General features: G+C 39.0%; 4 protein-coding genes across 4 annotated transcripts; 2 read left to right on the top strand and 2 right to left on the bottom strand.

Moving 5' to 3' along the window:
* Positions 1–563: 563 nt before the first annotated feature.
* LOC113697141 (receptor-like protein 46) lies at positions 564–3,312 on the bottom strand. Its single transcript, XM_027216620.2, has one exon. It carries the CDS (start codon positions 3,236–3,238, stop codon positions 746–748), a length of 2,493 nt encoding a protein of 830 aa, XP_027072421.1. The 5' UTR covers positions 3,239–3,312; the 3' UTR covers positions 564–745.
* Positions 3,313–8,801: 5,489 nt separating this feature from the next.
* LOC113697125 (beta-amyrin 28-monooxygenase-like) lies at positions 8,802–11,804 on the top strand. The gene is made up of 4 exons (XM_027216596.2): positions 8,802–9,515; positions 10,234–10,689; positions 10,875–11,074; positions 11,270–11,804. Exons 1-4 carry the CDS (start codon positions 8,954–8,956, stop codon positions 11,585–11,587), a joined length of 1,536 nt encoding a protein of 511 aa, XP_027072397.1. The 5' UTR covers positions 8,802–8,953; the 3' UTR covers positions 11,588–11,804.
* Positions 11,805–15,053: 3,249 nt separating this feature from the next.
* Positions 15,054–17,957, top strand: LOC113697132 (beta-amyrin 28-monooxygenase). The gene is made up of 4 exons (XM_027216608.2): positions 15,054–15,850; positions 16,397–16,852; positions 17,137–17,324; positions 17,507–17,957. Exons 1-4 carry the CDS (start codon positions 15,325–15,327, stop codon positions 17,804–17,806), a joined length of 1,470 nt encoding a protein of 489 aa, XP_027072409.1. The 5' UTR covers positions 15,054–15,324; the 3' UTR covers positions 17,807–17,957.
* A 224-nt stretch (positions 17,958–18,181) lies between these two features.
* Positions 18,182–21,425, bottom strand: LOC113697108 (protein MET1, chloroplastic-like). The gene is made up of 7 exons (XM_027216579.2): positions 20,610–21,425; positions 20,159–20,265; positions 19,886–19,980; positions 19,721–19,797; positions 18,999–19,119; positions 18,676–18,735; positions 18,182–18,589 (listed from the first exon to the last, which is right to left on the bottom strand). The coding sequence occupies exons 1-7, from the start codon at positions 21,047–21,049 to the stop codon at positions 18,446–18,448; spliced, it is 1,044 nt and encodes a 347-aa protein (XP_027072380.1). The 5' UTR covers positions 21,050–21,425; the 3' UTR covers positions 18,182–18,445.
* Between the last annotated feature and the right edge of the window lie 16 nt (positions 21,426–21,441).

Genomic DNA, 21,441 nt, shown 5'->3' with positions numbered 1-21,441 from the left:
TTTTACTTGTCTTTTTCTTCTCTTTTTTGTACCCTTTTTTGGCTTCGAATGCTTTCCTGATTCCCAACATCAGGCTATAATTATTATACCAAACTGCAAGGATAAACCTCTTCTTATGTCTACTGGCACAAGATAATCTCTGCTGCCGGAATACAAGTAAGCTACGTTTTAATTTACATATAATTGTGCTTAATTGTACTGTATTTTTATGTTTAAGCTTTCCAGAAAGAAACGCTATGGTGAACGTGATTCTGAGTCATTTGTGACGCGACAGCCCATTAACTGAATCAATGGTTTGGTCAAGCTACTTTGGTAACACAAGCAACAGGAGTAGTGGAGCAAAGCATTTGCAGGCAGCTAGCCCCTTGGTAGAAATAAAAATGTCCCCATCATGAATCCTGATTATCAATTGATGTTTAATCACCAAAATATTGGAGGTTGATTTTCATTGCATGTCATCATCCACTTTTTTGACTCGTAGCCAAGAACGAAAATGACAGGCACAATGCGACTAACTTGGGACCATGATCTTGGTCCTTGCTTGCTGAAATCTGCTATCAGAATTGTTATTCCAGAAGGACTGCACTACTTTATTCATGATATCATGTACAGTGCTGCTTTTATTTAATTTTTACTGTCTTTCTTTAGCAGCGGTTTATACTGATGGAGGAACAATACGGAGAAAGAGGCCTCTTAGTCTAAACTTGCTGTGTTGGTTTTGGGGGCTTTTTTTTTTGGAAGAATTTTATGATCCTATCCGCCTAACGCTGATCCTGCTTGGTGCGTGCCTTCTCCGGCGGCCGCGGCGAGCCGGGGACAACGCTCGCGCTGGAAACCAGCCAGTTAGAAGTATGACAATAACTGATAAACAAAAACCAAGTGGGAATCCAAACCAGGCCCCTTCCCATGCAAACCTTAGCTCGTTAGTCTCATCGCTATTGTCTTCTGAAGTTGGTGCTGATGGCTTTACTGGCTCCGTCGGACATGGCAACCCAATCTGCACTCCGCATAAACCACTGTTGTTAGCAAAATATTTTGGATCGTTCATTGTGTCCATTTGGCCACCTTTTGGAATTGGACCCTCGAGGTGGTTGTTGCTCACATCCAAAATTGCGAGCTGTTGCAGCTTCTCAAAAGATTGTGGGATTTTACCTGAGAGATTGTTGTGTGACAAGTCTAGACTTTCTACATTCTCCAGGCCACAGAAACTGTCTGGTATATTGCCGGACAGGCTATTAGAGGAGATGTTTAATATCTTTAGGCCTTTCAGGTTACCTAATGAAGCTGGAATTTTGCCTGAAAGTTGGTTCTTTGACAAGTCCAGCAAAGAGTAGAGGTCGATGCTTGGGTTTGATGACAGCCCTTGTACTGATCTCTTCCAGTTTACAATTAAATCAATATACTGGACTGGAAAGGTGAAGACACCTGAAATTGATGAAAATTTAGTTGGCGTGTCAATCATCCCAACGAGATTTCCAAACCCTGGCGGGATGTTTCCGGTGAGGCTGTTTCCTGACAAATCGAGAATTTGGAGAGCTTTGAGATTGGACATGCTGTTTGGTATAGGACCTTGCAGGGAAGTGTTTCTCAGATTCAAAATCTGCATGCTAGACATTTCAATGATGAATTCTGGGAATTCCCCCCCAATTTCATTGCCGTGGACATCTAGGTGCTCGAGTTTGATCAAGTTTGTAAGGTTCCGAGGCAATTTCCCTGAGAACTTGTTGTTTCCCAAAGCAAGAATCCTGGTTTCTTGCGAGAAGGACACGGGAATTTCACCGGAGAAGTCATTGTCTGAGAAATCAACGTATGCAAGAAAGGCATCAGGGTCAAATACCGGAAACGTGTCTCCAGACAATCTGTTGTTTGCCAAGTCCAACAGTAACAGACGATAAATATCAGAGATGGAACTTGGAATTGTCCCAGAAAAACTGTTTCCAGCCAACATGAGAAGCATGATCTCGTTAGCATCGCCAATATTTTTTGGTAGCTCACCAGAGAAATTGTTTCGTGAAAGGTCGAGGACGGATAAACTCAAGGACTGGAAGAGACGATGGGGAACAGGACCAGTCAGCTCGTTATCTGACAGAATAATGGTTCCAAGATCCATCTCTGCTAGCCAGAGTGGGAAGGTTCCTCGAAGCTCATTTTTACTCAAATCCAGATAGACAAGAGCCTTTTGGGCTGAAATCCAGAGTGGGATTTCTCCAGATAGACCACAAGATTGGAGAGAGAGTTGAGAGAGCATGCATTTGGGTGCTGTCACGGAATTGTTGCTCCAGGCCAACATATTGCCATTCCCCCCAAGAAACAAGATATTGAGGGGCTTGATGTCGAAAATCCAGGATGGTATCTCTCCAGCGAGCAAGTTGTTTTCCAGCATAAGAGTTTCCAACTTGCTCAGGTTTTGCATCGAGCGGGGGATTCCACCAGCGAACTTGTTCTTGCCCAAGGCCAGAGTAGAGAGGTTGGACAAGCCCCCAATCTCAGAGGGAATCTGCTCTGACAGAAGATTTTCTCTCAAATCTAAGACCTGAAGCTGTCTTAGATTTGAAACTGACGCCGGGATTCTACCAGAGAAGGAGTTGCTGCTGAGAGACAATTCCAGGAGCTCAGTGAGGTTCCCGATCTCCTCAGGGATTCTTCCGCCAAGAAAATTGTCATCCAATTTCAGCGTTCTCAGGTCTCGAAGATATCCAACTTGCTGACTTAAACCCCCCAAAAGCATGTTCTCGCTCAAGTCGAGATATTGCAGGTATCTCAAGCGAAAGAGCTGCGGAGGAATGCTGCCGCTGAAGTTATTCTGCGTCATGTCGAGACGAACCAGTTTGGTGAGACTAGCCAGGCCGTCACCTGGAATTCCGCCCTGTATGTGATTGGAGGAGACGTCGAGCAGCATCAGGGTAGTCAGGCGAAAGAGGGGAGTGAGGACAGCGGAGGGAACCACAACCGGCTGATCAGTAGATACGAGGGAATCGAGAAGCAATGCGACCACCACGGGTGCTGTTGAGGAGGAGCTGGATTTACAGGTGACCTTGTCCCAGAGGCAACAATCGGACGTTGAATTCCATGATTCTAAGCCAAATGCGGATGAGGAGGAGGAGTCATTGGTGGTGCGAGTGATGTTAAGCAAGGTTGATTTGAACAGGAGAAGGGATTGCTTTTGATGATCAGGACAAGTGGAGGACGACAAAACGAAGAGGCTCAAGAATCCCAGTAGCAACCATAGCGTCGCCATTGCAGTCTCCCTCCGAATGGGAATCAGTTCAATTAAAGCTAATGTGGGTCAGAAGAAATAGAAAGCACTTTGAGATTTATTAAAAGAGACAACTCAGAAGAAGAAGAAGAACAGCAACTGTACAAGTCCACTCTAAGTCAATGGATGGGTGGGTGGGTGGATTAATCGAGTGATTTTCTACCTTACAGTGTCAACTGCGGTGCGTAAGTCGAAAGTCGGTGACTTTTGAGTCTTTTTTTTTTTTTTTTTCAAGCGAAAATGGTCGGTTTCACCAGAAGTAACATTCCTCGATTAATTAAAAGTGGCTCTAAAGACAAAAAAGAATTTACCCAGAAAAAGCCTTTCCCAGCAGCCTAGTAGAAACTGCAATTCCCCTTGGAGTTATTACTACTACAACTTGGATCCCTGCGCAAAAGAGAAAAATGCAGTTTTGGTACTCAAATTTTGATAGATGAACAGTTTTAGTCCCCAAACTTTAGATGAAAATAAATTTGGCATTCAAACTTTTTAACTTTTGAACACATTTAGTACCCTTGACGGTTTTTTGCCAAATTGCTATTTGAAAGAGTCACATGTCTCGCAATTATTAATAAAAAAGTGCCACAAATGTAAAATATCCTTTTGATAAAATTATTAGTTTTTAAATTTAGTACTTAGTGTCATAAGGTTATTTTACTTGATAAAATTATTCGTCCTTAAACTTAATATTTAGTGTCAAAAGGATATTTTATGTGACACTTACAGTCAGAAGAAAATTTTACATTTTTTTGGCCTTTTTCTTATACAAATAGTTGCCAGGTATATGGCTATTACATAACTTTTTTTTATAGTAATTTGGAAAAAAAATCCGTTAAAGGTACTAAATGTGCTCAATAGTTAAAAATTTGGATATTAGATTTATTTTTGTCCAAAATTTAGGGATTAAAACTCCTCATGCGTCAAAGTTTGAATATCAATACTGCATTTTTCTGCTGCTCAAAATATTGAGCACCCGTGACCAATATTATCCTGAATATCGAACTGGTGGTGAGGCCCCCATCCCCCAAGAACAAGAACAGCTCCAGGAGGAGGAGGAGGAGGAGGAGGAGAGGTCTGGGCTGCTGAATCACGTATTATTAACTCTCGCTGGTGGCAAGTAGCATGCAATTTCGCTTCGCAGTCTTATTTGACTCAATGAGTGGTTGATCTGAGGGATGGATTGGAGATTGGGACTGGAGAGAAAACCTACCAGGCTTACCTAATAAAAAATGCTTGGTCTAATAGAGGTAACCTTTCCAGGATGCAGATTGTCGTTGCTGAGTCAAATTTTAGATGGTGGATTTTGACTATGACCCCGTTTTGCCTGGGTTTGGAAATTTCAGTACTCCATCCCTCCCACACATTTAGTCCTGTTTCGGGGGATTCAGGCTTGTCTTCAATAGCACAACAAATTTCAAATGAATTTGGTGTTAGTTTCAAAAAATACGTGTAGCACAACCTTCTTGTTTGGATTGTAAATTATTTGAGATATTTTTACTGTAACATTTTTTTGTGATGTGATGTATATGAGATAAAAAGATAATTGAAAAAATAAAAAGGTGTATTGAAAATTATAATGGTGATGTAAGCAAATATATTTGGGCAAATAATCTCCTATCCAGACATTCGCGTGCACCACTCTTCTGTGCATTTAGTGTGAGAGGCTCGCGCTACACCAAATGCAATATTTGTAATTGATTAGTGCATTTTTGGGCTGGTCAAAAGATTAAAATGTAAGTTATATTTAGGGGCATGAGATGGAAATGGGGAAAAAAAATTTTTTTTGCCAATTTTGATAAGTGATAATAATTTTGGAACAGAAAAAAAAATGTATGACACTTTCAATGAAACGTAGTGAATAATGCTATAGTTCTGTTAGGTGGACTAAAAGACTCTCAAATGGAGTAGACAAGGAGTCTAACCAAAGTTAAATCATCAAGAGTCAACAATAAATCGATTTAGCAAAGCATTTCATGCAAATTTCACCATTCTCTTTTCAAATTTTGTAATGAAGTACTAATTGACTAAGCACTGCATTGGCACTCATAATGGAGCAGTAGTAACTTTCAGTAAATTTGAAATGAGTCCCTCACAAATGGAACTAATTAAATAATTGCATTTTGGACCCTAAACTGATGGGCTTTTGCAATTTAATCTGCCAAAAATTGTCCACTGGAACGTAATGAGTAACATTAAAATTAGTTCCAAAGATTAAATCTTGTTTATAATCTATATATTTTGATATTTTTTAGGTTAAATTCTAGTACGATTTTTCTTTGCATAGTAGTAGTGTTTATTAGGGTATTATTATTCTTTTGTCCTAACCAATTTTTTTTTTTTTTTTTTTGTCAAACTTTTGTCCTAACCAATTGCTTAACCAAAATAATCATACAATCCTTTGTGAACAAACTTGGACATAATCATACATATAATTATAGGGAATCAAATTTTGTTTCGGAACAAAACTTGGACATAAACTTGGAACAAACTTGGAAAATAATTGAATTTGACACAAACTTGGACATAATCGTACATATGATGATAGGGAATCAACTTTTGGAATAACACCTGAAAATATATGGAAAACATCATTGGAGGAAGCCACTAAAGTGGCAAGCCACTAAAGTGGCAAGCCACAAATAGTGGTCAGTGGTAGGCAAGGTTTGAACTGTTAACCTTTCATCCACAGTCAAGATTTAAAGTTTTGGTGGTAGTAACCAAGAGACCAAATAACTATTGGCTTGAAAATAAGTGAATTTAGTCTTCTTATTTTGTTGCCTGGTTGCTGCTTGTAAAAGCTGGAAAATTCTGCGAGTGTATATATTTTTTCTTTTTGTTGCTTGGTGTCTCGATAAACGGAAAGATTTCGTGAAATTGCCGGTCATTTCCTGATGTAATGTGGATTTGATGTCCTGCTCGTGTTTTCACATATAAATAGTTCTTGTGGTTATGAATTTTCTAAGAGGCAGATCATCCAAATCACTTATGACCTCGCCTCTTAGTTAGATTAGGCAGGCTAATTTTATCTTAGGGTGCGTTTGATAAAACTGAATTCTGAAAATTGAAGTTTGAAATCGGAAATCTGAACTTTGAATCCGTTAATTTATTGAATTGTCAAGTATTAAATCTAATACATTTGAGTATATGTCACGTTTCAGTGACAAGTGAATAGCTTATCACTTAAATTATGGGAGCAAGTTTTGCTTAAAAAATTTAGTGCCACTTGATTAATTCGTATATTCAATTTTTGATTATGAAACGGTTTGATTATATTAAGATCTGATTCCATTAAATTCACATGTTGAATTGGATTATCAAACACTGGCTTAGCTATTACGTCAAAAACAAAGAACTTCACTTGGAGAAGGACGTCTTTCATTAAGTAGGATTAGTATCGAGACATTTATACTATTATTTTTGTCTTTTCTACGAGCATATACGTCAATGTCAGTACACTAATGTCCCCCTCTTTCTTGTTAAAATATTTTGTGCCTCCATTAGGGGAACTGTAGCATTTATTACTAATTCATTAATGAGGCATTTCTTTTTCAAAAAGTCTAACTAAAGAATTAGAATTTCCGTCCAACCCCCGTACCTATCTTTTCCATTCTAGGAGCCACCACCAGCCGTATCGCGTTTTTAGGCAAGGATCCGTTTGAATAGAAGAAAAGTTGTACGGCGGGAATGTGAAATGAAGGAATATCTCCAACCACCAGTATTTAGGCGGGTGATCACCGTTAATGCATTAAAATTTGATAGAGTGAGTTAATTTGTCATATTAAAGTGGCTTTGCTCAAAAAATTTAGATGTGTGCGTAACACATCCGCCTGATCTGGGGTGATTCAGTTCCTTTCGAGTTATTTTGAGACCTCTTCAGGTCCCCCCTTCCTTCTTATAGTCTAAGATACTCCCTCCATCCCACTTTGATAGTCCTGTATTCCTTTTTCATCCGTCCCAAATTGTAGTCCACTTTTCAATTGAAGAATGTAGTTATATTTTAATTTTCCTAAAATACCCTTATTCAATGTAAGTAGTTATTACTATAAACCTACCCCATTTAATGAGAGTTGATTCTTTTTTTACCATCAATTCAAGTTCCCATAAAATTGTACCATATTTAATGTGAGGGCATTTTAGAAAAATAGCAATCTAAATTTACTTTTCCAACAAAGTTAACTACTTTTTCTTAAATTTTGTGAAAAAAGAAACAGGACTATCAAAGTGGGACGGAGGGAGTAATCAAACGGTACACCTACCACATCACAACAACAATTCACTTAGGTCCCTCCCCTCTTTGCTTTCAATTAATGTAACTTTTCTTGTAAATAAAACAAATTCATTCGCTATTAACATAAGCAAATGAAATTACTAGAATGGGTTATCTCCATTCCACCAAACACTCATCATCAATAGAAACTGTGACTTGGGTTTAATCAAATATGGAAGTAAAGCTAAATTCCAATTTAGTAACTTCTTATCCTGTCAATTTTAGCAAATGTAGGTAGCGTTAGGTGTATATGAACTCCTATGCAATGAACTATTAATGCTAAAAATCGCAACGAATCTTTTGTCCCGCTCACTTGACATTCTCTGCCCCACTTTTTATTATATTAATATTTCTCCTTCATAAATATCGTATTTTAATTCTTTTTTATTTCCTCCAAATCCAATAACTATTAATTGAGTAAAAAATAATAATAATAGTCTCAAAAAAGCAATATACAATAGAAAATTAAAAATATAGCAAAAAATGTCATCTTTTGTGTATTTTGATTTTTTGAATTTGTTAAATTTTGTGTATTACTACTTAGTTAATAGCTGTTAAATTTTTAAAAAAATAATAAAAAATAAAATACAATATTTATGAAAAAAAAATACCATCAATATAATTAAAAAAAAAGTATAACAGAAGATCCAAGATCGGAAACTAAATCCCATGCTCTATCTAAGCCACGTGCAAGAAGCCTAACACCACAGAGCTCTGCATGTGAGGTTGAGTCCAAATGTGATGAAGCCATCCTTTTGCCCCAAATGGACACTTGGGGTTGGGGCCTTGTCTGCTGATGCGTTCGCCCAACAGCCAACGGCACATGTATTAGCATGCATTAGCATGTATTAGAATGTTGCACGTAATACATTACCATAATTAGACCCCTCACTTTCCAAACCAAATTAGCCTAATTTGCAACAAATTCGCTATCATTCACTTTCCTTTGGTTGTTGCTACATCCCTCCCTCCCTCTCATCAATATCCAGAGGCTCAGCAGAGTAAATGAGGTCCTTACTCGTTAGGGTCTCCCCTTGTCTTACTGTTTCTGTTGTCTTTCTTGTTTATCATCATGTCAAGCTAGTTCTCCTTATCCTTTTCCACCATGCATCTCACGCAAGAAAAGCAAAGAGAGGGACCCCCTCCTCTTGGCTCCATATGTCAAAATCCCAAAACGCAACACACGATTTTTGTAGTGGAACATGCAAATGCACCGTCGATTACTGCTGCTGCTGCTAGTCTAGTTCTACTACGTGCCTGGTCACAGCTCACAGCTCACAACTCGCTCGCATGTGTTCATACAACATCCATATCTTCTTGCTCCCCCATGTCCATGCATGTATATATATATATGTGCAGCCGTACTTGAAAACCAAAACCAGGATTCATCGATATAGCTAGAGCTAGAAGTTTATTGCAATTAAGGTCCCATGGCCATCAACAATGATGTCCTCCCCTCCTCCTCCTCCTCTTTCTTTATATTCGCCTCCTCATCAGCTTTCACAGCTCTGGTTGTCCTCCTCCTCCTCCTTTTTCTTTATAATAATAAAGTTGTCAAGCCCAGGAGACGCGACGTTAAGTCTCGTTTGAAGCTTCCTCCTGGAAGCTATGGATGGCCGATAGTGGGCGAAACGGCGGAATTCTTCCGGAGGTGCATGGAAGGAGCGCCGGAGACATTCATCAATGACAGGGTCGAAAGATACCAGTGTGATCGTGTCTTCAAGACTTCGCTTTTCGGAGAGCGTGTGGCCATACTCTGCGGAGCCTCCGGTAACAAGTTCCTGTTTAGCAATGAGAATAAGCTGGTCCACGTCTGGTGGCCGGCCTCCGTGAGAAGGTTGCTCGGGCCTTGTCTGGCAACCAGCGTAGGGGATGAAGCAAAGATGATGAGAAAGATGCTGTCATATTTCGTTAATCCTGATGCATTCATGCGTCTGTACTCTAACACCATTGATTCCGTCACGCGCCAACATATCACCACTCATTGGCAGGGTAAGTACGCCCGCAAATGCATATATATATATATATATATATATATATATATATATAAGAGTACTAGTACTAACTGATTAACCTATCTGGCTAGGTTACCATCACATCCACCATATCATGTACTTGCTAGTATATATATAGTACAAACATCAATTCAATTCAATGACGTTAGGCTCTATCAGCGGTGGGTTGGAGTCTAGTCGAGCTCGAGTCGTTGTAAAATAACTAAGCTTGACATCGGATCTGAGCTCGACCTCAATTTCAATTTATATTACTTGATCTCGTACTTGAATTTGAGTTTAATTAAATCTAATCAATTTAAATCAAACTCAATCGAATCTATTCGATCTCACGTAATAAAAATTAATATTTTATATATAATTTTAAATTAAGAATATTATTGACATTTCATAATAATAAATATAAAAAAATTAAAATATATATTATAAAAAACTCGATTAAACTCGTCGAGCCTTTGAGTACAAAATATTGAAACTCGAGCTCGAATTTAGCTGCTAACCAAGTAGCTTGTGGCCTTGAGCTCTAAGCTCTATATATATATATATATATAGTAGTAGTTTGTCTAGGCTTAATTAGACTCTTCATCAGCTCAATCATGCATTAGCAGTACAGTACAAATACTGCCCATTTTCATTCAACATCGTACAGTACTACTGCTCATTTCTTACACGTACGTATGTGATTTGTGATGATCAAGGCAAAGAGGAGGTTACTGTGTTTCCGGCCGCCAAGTTGTACCTGTTCGAACTTGCTTGTCGCCTATTTTTGAGCCTCGAAGAACCCCAGCGTATTGCAAAATTGGCAGCCGACTTCAATATTTTCCTCAAGGGGCTCGTATCCAACCCCATCAACTTCCCGGGGACTAGATTCTACAAGGCCCTCAGAGCAACAGCTGCTATCAAGAAACAACTTCTAACCCTAGTTAGACAGAGGAAGGTAGCCTTGCAAATGGGTAGAGCTTCACCTTCCCAGGATCTTCTGTCGCACTTGCTGGTCACTCCCAACCAGAATGGGGCGTTCATGAGTGAAGCCATGATAGTAAACAACATATTATTGCTACTCTTCGCGGGCCACGATACTTCCGCAGCTGCAATAACATCCCTCGTCAAGGCTCTGGGAGAACATCCTCAAGTGTACCACAAAGTGTTTCAAGGTTTCCTTAATTTTTCTATGTACCCTCCTTCAATTTAGCTGTACCACCGATCTCTTATCATAGATCCAGTGATTCATCAATGTACTGTGGATCGATGTACATTAGTACTACGATACACGTTACATATTAGTACTTGATCCTCACGTATATGCCCATCTTTTTTTCTTTTTTGTGTGAATAAGCAGAGCAAAGTGAGATTGCATCATCAAAAGTGGGAGCAGCTGGAGATGATGAGTTGCTTCAATGGGAGGATATACAGAAGATGAAGTACTCGTGGAACGTGGTTTCTGAAGTGATGAGATTGACACCTTCTGGGATCGGGATTTTTCGAGAAGCCCTGACAGACCTCAAGTACGAAGGTTATGACATCCCCAAAGGATGGAAGGTGCATTAATTCATTCACTACTCGCCACTCAGTCTTTTTCTTCACATGTCAATTTCTCCCCACCCCTCAACAACCCAAAAAGAAAAAAAAAACAAAGAAAAAAGAAGAAGAATCATATCAATTAATTGATGGCATGAACTTAAATGTATCATTTGTTGTTGGCTGGACGAACCAACGTTGATGGCCCCGTAACAGTTGTATTGGAGTTCTGCTTTCACGCATAGGGATGCAAATTTGTTCCCAGAGCCCACAAAATTCGATCCATCGAGATTTGACGAGGGAGGAGACCATACTTTGATCCCATTTTCTTACGTATCTTTTGGAGGAGGGCCTCGGATGTGCATCGGGAAAGAGTTCGCAAAGATTGTCATACTCACATTTTTGCACCACCTGGTTAACAGGTTCAGGTGGGATCTGGTTATTCCTGATGAGAAAGTGGAATATGATCCCACTCCTATCCCTGTCAAAGGACTTCCAGTTCGCGTTTTGCCTCACATCCCCTGTGTCCCATGATTCCATTGCTCTGCACTGCAGCTATATTAGTCCAGCAGCTAGACAAGGAGCTAGCTAGTCACCATATCTACCCGGCCAACACCATCATTTCGTATTAGTTTGGCGTTCGTAATTCCACAGTAAAAGCCACACTTTTCCTTGGAGTAATCTTATGTACTGCTGTCAATAATTGTCATCTAGAATAAAAATTCTCACGCTGCTGGCTCTTAAATGAGGATACTGTTTGGATTTAGGAAAAAAAAAAAAAAAGAACAAAAAGAGTGGCTGGGAATTGATACAGTGCGCCTTTTGTAACGAAATGTATGTAAAATTATAATAAAAAATTGTGTTTATGATGCAACTTGAACAACTACGCTGTATTCTCTAGGTGCGAGTTTTCCAAAAATAAATTTCTCAGCCATTACTAGGCCTGTATTATAAATGTAAAAAAAAAAAAAAATGGTTTTCAACTGTTTTAAAACGAGTAAATAAAAAAATTAATAAGGCCAATGTTTATAATAAATTTGTTGTCATCTCTATCAGACTATCAACGTTAGATAGTTCGGATTTGACAAACCCAATCCCAACAAATCGATTCTTATTTATTGGTCCAAAATCCATCCAGCCCACTCCGAGCACCCCCAATCTAATCTCGGCCGAATAATTTATAAATATAATTTTAGTTTTTTAACAACTATAAGTCTATAATTAACAAATATGAAACTAATTCATAAAATTTGGAAATTTTTAATGTGATATGTATCAAGGTATATATGAATTCTTTTGATATAATTATCAAGGTCAATCCTTGTTCAGGTTGAGCCTAATTTGGTCCAAAGTTTTAATTGCGCTCAAACTTTAAAATTAAGTTCTAGTCTGACTAGGGTTGCAAACGAATCGAACCAATTCGTGAGTAACTCGAGTTCGAGCTTGGTCAATATTGAGATCGAGCTGACTAAGTCGAACTTGATCTCAAACTCAAGCTCAAAAATATTCATTTTGTTAGTTCGCGAATCGGTTCGATTATATATATATATTATTTTAATAGTAAAATTACATATATATCTTTAATATTTTATTATTTGTTAAAAAATAATTATTTATTTTACGTTCGAGTTCGAGTTTCATAAAATTAAATAAATTAAGACTCGACTGGATTAGAGACTTGACTTGCGAGTTTGAGTTTCATAAAATTAAATTAAGATTCGATTCGATTAGATTAAAACTCGACTCAGCTTGACACGTTCGCATCCTTAAACTTGACCCCTAATTCAAGTGAAACGTAGCACCATTATTAACGGCTCAAGTTCGTCATAGTTCGGTTAGCTGACAATTTGACCCATCATGCCTCTGTTCCGCTCAAAACCTTGTCTATAACCTTTCTTTACAAATCAAATGATGTTATCGGACCAAACCTGCTTGTTTTAAAAATGGTATTACGTACGAAACACAACAAGTATAAGCAGAACACATTTGTTTTCGACGTACCACATACTTGTTTTCGCATGTAAACACAACATACATATATATAGATATATATATATAGATATATATATATATAAACAGAAAAAACAAGACGAGGGAAATAATAATAATGTGATGGTATCCCACTTTCAGCTTTTAAAGTGATTGATTACCCAACAAAAGATAATGAATTTGATCCCGCCTGTCGGGGGACTCCACATTTTCAAATAACAACAACAACAACAATACGAGGCTCTAATTTCTCCACGCTGCTGCTAACTATAGTGTCAATATTGGATTTCCACTACATTTTGTTGTATCATACTTTGGTATCTCATCACTGAGGTCTCTTCTTATGATAAAGACATCTTGCTTACCGCTCGTCCAATTGATGATTCCATCCCAACCACATTTGGCTCTCTAGCTATGTAATTGGTTTACCTACACAACGACGACGCTCGTCCAATTGATGATTCCTGTAGATTTACTTCGAATTTAAATGAATGAGATTGAAAAAATAAAAGAATTTATTGTGCATGTTTATATGAACACTATTGATGATCACTGATATCTTTATGATATGATTACACAAAATTGATCATATGCAATTGATAATTTACCAATAATGTAGGAGATATGTTTCCATTAAGGAAAAACAGTGGGAAAGGGTATAGCTATTAAGGATGATTCTCACCAGTAACCTTTTGAGTTGAAATCTAATCCTATGGGCCATACAATATATGGGATATTTCACTCTCCCCATTTTTTTTTATAGAACTTTTTTGCTACCTCATAAAATCGGTCCATTTCCTTTTCCTTTTTTTTTTCTACCCGACGGCCAGACATTATATATCCTTTTCTTCTCCTTCTCTGTCCCGATATGGGATATTTCACTCTCCCCATTTTTTTAGAACTTTGCTACCTCATAAAATTGGTTGCATTTCAGTCATGCACAGATTTTACAGGTGGCTCGTGCGGGATTCATCCAATATGGATTACAATTGTTTACTCTTTTGCATAGTCGGAACCATAACATCACTCCTACGCGGAGAGATATGGGCTCTCATGATAGCCTCCCGTAGGTTCTAAAGGTGGCCTCCTGCAAAAATCACGAGTCGGCTCAATAAACTTTTGAGTTGAAATCACAAGTTCAAAATGATTAATTCAAAGTTATTAATAACCCGATGGACCGAACATTATATACCCTTTCTTTTTCGTTCTCTACTTGATGGGCGGGACATTATATACACTTTCCTTTTTCTTCTCTATCCCGATGTAGAACATTTCAATCTCTCTATTTTTTTAGAACTTTCACTCCTTGTAATACTCTCACCATTGTTTTTAGAACTTTGAGTCCTTTAAAATCTATTATAATCCAATTGTCCATTCAGTTGATAAGTTCTAAAACTATCCATTCAATTAATGGAGAACTTTGGATCCTTGTAAAATTTGTTGCAATCCAACTGTCCATTTGGATTGCAACAAATGGGTGGCCTCTATGAGAGTTTAGGTGGCCTCTCACAGAGATCGCGAGACTTATTTTGTTACCATTTGTATTGTTTCGCATCCAATGGATTGGTCTAATAACCTTTTGAACTGAAATCATGGATTCAAAATAATTAACCCAAAATTATTGATAATCTGATGGACTGGATGTTATATACCCTTTTATTTTCCTTTTCTGTCCCGATGTGGGACATTTCATTTGTGGTTTGATTTTTAATCCTCCTCCTTTTTCCTCTTTTCCTTTAAAAGGATTGGAGTCCCCTTTGGATTAAAAAAATGTATCATTTTGAATTAATCATTGATTACTAACTTTTTTGGAAATTATGCTTTGAGTCTATTTTGTCTTTGACCCAAATAAAAATAACTTTTAGGTGGGAACTTGAAACTTCAAAATTTAAAGCTTAATGTGCAGAAACAAAGCTCCTAAAACACATCGTGTTTGATACAATAAAGTCAATAGTGAGAATAATTTTATCCTAGCAAAATATGAAGAAAAAAATGCATTACGGACTTTGCATGGCCTATAGTCAATTAGATAGGAAAAGTCGAGAAGTTGGAAAAGTCGGAAGCAAGAGAGAATGGAAAAGTCGGAAGCACGAAAGAAACCAAGAAGGCACGGCACGGGCACGGACACAGACTGTGTATGCTTTTAAGGTAGAGAGCAACAACAGACTGATTGTTTAGTTGATTCGTTAACTGCAGTTGATGCTACAAAAGCAACTGGAAAGCTGGTTCACGCCTGCTGGAACAAACTCAGCTGCAGGCAGTGGTATTGCAGTGATTATTAAATGATGGCGGCAATAGATATATTCGGTGTCTTTCTTAATATTATTGCACCTCTTCTGGTTACCGGTGTTTTCCTCCGATATTTGACCGCCAGAATAAGAAACAAGAACAAGCAGTCGGGTTTGCGTCTTCCTCCGGGGAGCTTTGGGTGGCCGATTCTCGGGGAAACACTGGAGTTTCTTCAGAGCGGATGGGATGGGGAACCGGGAAGGTTTCTGAAACAAAGAATGGAGAAGCATCAGAATCCTCCAGTCTTCAAGACTTCATTGACCGGTGAGCCTATGGCCGTCTTATCCGGCCCTGCAGCTCATAAGTTCTTGTTTGGCAACGAAAACAAGCTGGTCCAGGTCTGGTGGCCTCCCTCAGCAAAGAAGCTGCTGGGGAATGGGCTGTCTAACTCCGTTGGGGAGGAAGCCAAGCATACCAGGAAGATGCTGTCTTACTTCCTCACCCCAGATGCCCTGATGCGACTCTATATCAAAACGGTGGATCAGGTCACTCAGCACCACATCGCCATTCACTGGCAAGGTATATGTAATCTAACTTACAAAGCATGCATGCGCAGGCTGCAGCTGCTGCTGCGCCCACCACGAGTACATCATTTCTTGCTTCAGCAATTGCCTCCGTGGACATAGGTTAAATTTGTTTTGTTTTACTCCAACAAACGGGGATATATGATGATCTTATCACAATCCAAAAAAGAATCGTGCATGATTCATCTTCAGGAGTAGGAAGCTTTTATTTCTTGATCACTTTTTTTTTTCCCAGTCGAGAACATGACAGTCGATCCTTTTCTCCATTAGTTGCAATACTCAACGGAGCACAACTAGTGTCAAAGGATTAAGCTACCCCATTTTGATGGCATAAAGTATACATTAGTGCAAAACCACTGAACCGCACTTAAGTGTGTGCTATAGCATTAAGACATCTTTTTCACGTTTAACTTTCTCAAGATATTACAATCATGCTGCTTGCTACCGCTTGACCGGCTAATTTAAATTTCCTGCATATGTATATATATGATTAGGATATTAAGACTGAGTTCCAAAATTGCTTCTGAGTTTCTCTTTGAAGGTAAAGAGGAGGTGAAGACATTTCCAGTGGTTAAGTTGTACACCTTTGAGCTTGCGTGTCGACTGTTTATGAGCCTAGAAGACCCTCGGCACATTGAAAAGCTTGCTGCCCTCTTCAATGTTTTCTTGAAAGGCGTCATATCCATCCCCCTCAACTTCCCAGGGACAAGATTCTATCGTGCCATCAGAGCTACAGGAGCTGTTAGGAAGGAACTGATGGTGATTCTCAAAGACAGGAGACTGGCCTTGGAACAGAAAACTGCTTCCCCTTCACAAGATCTTTTGTCGCACTTGCTTGCATCTCCGGATGACAACGGAAAGTTCATGTCTGAATCGGAGATCATAAACAACATTTTACTGCTACTCTTCGCTGGCCATGACACTTCGAGTGTTGCCATAACACTAGTCATGAAGGTACTAGGGGAACTTCCACAAGTTTATCAAAAGGTCTTGAGAGGTCAGTTTTCCCAATTGCTAAATTAATTGGTTGACTGCGTGATATGATGTTGATGGTGTTCCTAATGAAGACATATTCTTAAACCTTAAGTGGAAAAAAAATCATGTATGAGCTAACCTTAAGTGGAAAAAAAATCATTTTGCATTTGACTGGCCTCCACGAAAGTGAGAAAACACTTTAATGTTATGTTTTGGAGTATGATAGTGACTATACAAAATTGATGCTTGTTTGAATACCTTACTTAGTGCTAATCATGATCACTGATGGCTTGGCTCCAAAAACAGAGCAAACTGAGATTGCTTCATCAAAAGGAGCGGACGGATTCCTGCAATGGGAGGATATACAGAAGATGAAGTACTCATGGGATGTAGTCTGTGAAGTCATGAGACTCTGGCCACCAATAATGGGAGCTTTTAGAGAAGCAATCGTTGATTTAAATTATGCTGGTTATGACATCCCCAAAGGATGGAAGGTAGTCTCATCTTCTGCTAAATTATTTCTGTTAATATCCATTCATTCCCACAAACCAGGCAACTTTTGACCAAGTTGCACAAAAATGGGGAAAAAATGCAACTGCTTCTTCAGATTACAGTTGATTGCACTGAGTAACATTTTCTCCATGAACTGATTAAACATTATTTGCTGCTACAACAGCTATACTGGACTCCCGCTTCGACGCATACAGATCCCAGTTTCTTTCGGGACGCCATGAACTTTGATCCGTCAAGATTCGAAGGAGCAGGACCTACACCTTTTTCTTATGTTCCTTTTGGAGGAGGACCTCGTATGTGCTTAGGGAAGGAGTACGCTCGGGTGGAGATATTGGTCTTTCTCCACAATGTGGTAAACAAATTTAGATGGAACTTATTGGTTCCTGATGAGAAGATAATCTATGATCCCATGCCCACCCCTGTTGAAGGACTTCCAATCTGCCTTCGCCCTCACAATCCTTAAATGGGTTTACTTGTATATTACAGTGAGACAATCCGGGCATGTCTGTCGTTTAACTACAGTTTGTACCCTGTAAGTGTAAGCTACACTGCTACTGATATCTCCTTCTTGGCATCGGAGAAAAGCAAAAGGTGTTTACAGTTTCTGAGTTTTCCATCGCAGATGGCATGAACCAATATTCCACATAACCATGATACAGTCAAATCAAATTAGGAGGAAAGGGAGGAAGGAGGGCGGGAGGGGGGGGGGGGGGCATAATGTTCTTCATCGTCTATATTTCATATATCAGTCTCCATCCATCAGCACAGTGTTGCTTGTTATGCAAAGTAGTAGGAAATCGTTGGGTCTATGCATGCAAAATAGCAAAGTTGAATAGGGTTGTCCCGAGTTCAATATCCAAAGAATTCATTTCTTTCTCCAGATGTTTCCATACAGATAAATACATATTATGTTTACTCTGAATATAAAATTTTAAAAAAAAAGTGAAAATTGAATCAGCAGTTAAAGTATCTGAAATATCTGCAATTACCTAGGCTAAACGATGCTATAGACAGATTTTACTAGTAGGAACCTCCTTTCTGCAGATCCAAAATTCTTGGTACATGGAGAGCCAGCTTTCAGCAGTAAAACAAATCTATCATTCTATTCCTTCTTGAATATGCCAAATATTGATTTAATGGCATTGAGAGCATTCTCATTTATAAATGATTCGTCAAACCTTTTTAACAGAGACTCAAATTCCTCAGACGTCCTTAAGTTGGCCAAGTCAGGATCTGTCCGGATTCTCTGCAAACATAGGACAACAGTACACAGTATGAACCCAAAACTATGACTTAGTACTCCATGGTGTGAAATTATTTTCTTTTCTTTACCTTAAAATCCTCAAATCCTGCTTCGAGAGAATCCTCTAGGGCAGATAGTCCAGCTTGTACCTGTCATGGTGAGTCATCAGGTCAAAGAATTAGGAGGACAGCAAAACATTGGCTCGTGCTGCATACACATTCAAGGCTAAAATATCATAACTGAACTGATGCAGCAGCACCTGTGCCATGTCAAATAGAATAACTAGCACAAGATTTCCATATACAAGTCCCCGTCCTCTGGTGAGTTAAGGAAGGGCGATGTGTGATCCAGACGATGCCTAGTATGTTTTCAATCATAGTAGAATGCTATTTTATTTAATCTGCTACTCTACCTGATTAAGTTTGGAGTAACAGCATGCAACATTGTAACTTGCAACAGCAGCTTCATTATATTCTGGCCTCGATCCCAGTACTGACTCAAATTTCTCCAATGCTTCTTCATATTTGCCACTCCTTTATCAGTTAAAAGATCATATGTTAGGCAAGAAATATTTTGCACAAAAATCAACTCTCTAAATTTTTTGTACAAGAAATATTTTGTACCTGACATGGTAAGTGCACGACAAGCATAAAAGAAAAAAGGATAAAAATGACAAATATGGACAAGATTATTGCAAGTGTTCTCCTTGTTCTAGAATGCAACATTTTAAACCTCATAGTGGGTGTGAATACACAATTGACAGTGAAAAGAACAAGATAAAAAAGTAATTTGACTAATAAAAAACGAATAATTAAACAAACATCATGAAGCATAACACCCAACAGAAAGCAGATATAAGTAAATATGATAAGCATAGACTGTAAGAATGGCGGCTACGGAGGTCCGGTTGGTGGTAGCTGTAGTAGTATCTCTAATGTCATTTATTATTAACTACACGATCTTAGCAAATTGAAAAGCAAAGGTCAATAAGCCTTTGTTGAACTGCACAATAGAATTATCGAACATAAAAACAAAAGGCATTGAATTAAAGGAGAAAATAAAAATACATGAACATGGAACTTATTTTCAAAAAGAAAAAATTACAATTCAGATAGATGGATGGACTGGCCTTACTTGTAAAGCTGCAAGCCTTCGCGAAGGTCCTTTTCTCTTCGCTCTTTCTGTTCCTTCTTTTTCATGGCATTTGCCAGCTGCATGAATTGTGCGAAGTCATCAGCATTACAGTGGATTTTACTCATACTCCAACGAGGAGCAAATTAGTTGTATGCACGCACTTACCTGAATCTCTCTGACTCTGTTACTAATTACACCAGAGTTTCTCTCAGCTTTGATTATTTCTTTTTCAGTTAAATCACCCATATCGGGCACCTTCCCTGCAACATAAGGAGACATTTTGCCAGTGGAGTTAAGGCAAACCTTGAAAATGGAATTACGGGGCAGTGTTTCAGGAAGTTTAGACTTCAAAAATGAACACCATTCGAACTCTTTACAACATAAATGCAGAGGAAGCAGGAGCCAGGAGAAATTAGTGTTGATAAGAGTAGAACTGACCATATCTCTTCTTCATTTTCATTAATAATGGGCCTATCCTCTGTCGGATGGTATACATTGTTCTTCCATATTCTGCTGCCGGCCAAATCTCATCTCCAAATACTGCACTGCATAAATTTTAGATGATGGGGTTCACAATCTTAATCTTAATCTTGGTCTTGGTGGTGTGATTGTAACAAATGCCAGCGAATAAAAACTTTCTTCTCTTCTTGAAATAATAAATACAAGGAAGACGAAAGACAGCTAGAAGGTACGATTTCAGAAACAGGACAATATTGTAAATAAGCATTCACTCACCGCAGCATCCATCTCAGGCTGAATATAATCCCTGCAATCAATATGAATACTACTAACTTACTTACTTTGGATGTTGTCGATGTGGTCAAGTATTATGTGGGAGACAATGAAATATGAAATCCACTCAGATAATCAGAGAGAGAAAAACTCGCACCTGGTGGCAAGCACCTTATCCCCTACAGTGAACAAGCCGGTCCGGTCAGCCGAGGCACCGGGCGCAATAGCATCAATGTAAGTTCCACCATCTCTGCCCTTGGTAAACCTCAACCCAACTGGCTGATCCAAGACGACCTCGTACTCTTCATACTCCTCGTCGTCGTCTGCTGGTTCTTCTTCTTCTTCTTCTTCTTGTGTCTTTTTAGCCGCCGCAGTCTTGGCTTCGGTTTCGGATGCTTTAGCAGCAAAGAAATTATTATTAGAGTGGTTTGACCTGTGAAAGAGGGGGTCGGAGAAAGTGAGGGAAGCGGAGAGAAAGAGGTGATTCTTGGCCTGATTATGGTTTTTGAGGGATGATGGGCCTTGCTTGGTTAATAATGTTGGGAAAGCTGGTGGTGAGGGGCACAGAGAAGTACAGCCACTGGAAGCAAGCGACATGATGATCAGTTGATGATTATTCGCGTGGCTCTGCGACGGCGGGTATTAGTATGATTACGGAGGAGGGAGGGAGTATGGGCGGTGGAGCAACCGCTGCAGCAGCAAATATGCTTCGCGGAAAGGAAGAGATGACGAAGGAAGGAAGGAAGGGGAGACTGACACTAGTGGCTCTAATAGGCCGTTGAGTTGAGCTGAGCTAGTATTCAAATCTGTGGTGCCACGTGTCTCGATGATGGCGGGTGGGCTGGAATTGGAATTGTGGGCTAATTCATCGCATCAATGATCAAACTCACAGCGGCGGAAATGGAAAAACTCCCTCCGCATCCTTCATTCAGTCAGGCTGATTTGGTACGAACCAACCCCTGCCAGCCCCAGTAGTATAGGACAACACA

Source organism: Coffea arabica, chromosome 1e (genome assembly GCF_036785885.1).
Source record: "Coffea arabica cultivar ET-39 chromosome 1e, Coffea Arabica ET-39 HiFi, whole genome shotgun sequence".
NCBI lineage: Eukaryota > Viridiplantae > Streptophyta > Magnoliopsida > Gentianales > Rubiaceae > Coffea > Coffea arabica.
The sequence above is the reverse complement of the archived record's forward strand: the minus strand, read 5'-3'. Positions and strand labels throughout refer to the sequence as shown.

Excerpts from the sequence above, each read along its gene's own strand:
- LOC113697141 (XM_027216620.2), bottom strand. The coding sequence starts at position 3,238 with ATGGCGACGCTATGGTTGCTACTGGGATTCTTGAGCCTCTTCGTTTTG.
- LOC113697125 (XM_027216596.2), top strand. The coding sequence starts at position 8,954 with ATGGCCATCAACAATGATGTCCTCCCCTCCTCCTCCTCCTCTTTCTTT. Across the intron at positions 9,516-10,233 it reads TATCACCACTCATTGGCAGG|GCAAAGAGGAGGTTACTGTG; the intron begins GTAAGTACGCCC and ends GTGATGATCAAG. Across the intron at positions 11,075-11,269 it reads ACATCCCCAAAGGATGGAAG|TTGTATTGGAGTTCTGCTTT; the intron begins GTGCATTAATTC and ends GCCCCGTAACAG.
- LOC113697132 (XM_027216608.2), top strand. The coding sequence starts at position 15,325 with ATGATGGCGGCAATAGATATATTCGGTGTCTTTCTTAATATTATTGCA. Across the intron at positions 15,851-16,396 it reads CATCGCCATTCACTGGCAAG|GTAAAGAGGAGGTGAAGACA; the intron begins GTATATGTAATC and ends TTCTCTTTGAAG. Across the intron at positions 17,325-17,506 it reads ACATCCCCAAAGGATGGAAG|CTATACTGGACTCCCGCTTC; the intron begins GTAGTCTCATCT and ends CTGCTACAACAG.
- LOC113697108 (XM_027216579.2), bottom strand. The coding sequence starts at position 21,049 with ATGTCGCTTGCTTCCAGTGGCTGTACTTCTCTGTGCCCCTCACCACCA. Across the intron at positions 19,798-19,885 it reads ACAGAGTCAGAGAGATTCAG|CTGGCAAATGCCATGAAAAA; the intron begins GTAAGTGCGTGC and ends CAATTCATGCAG. Across the intron at positions 18,736-18,998 it reads GTTACTCCAAACTTAATCAG|GTACAAGCTGGACTATCTGC; the intron begins GTAGAGTAGCAG and ends TCACCATGACAG.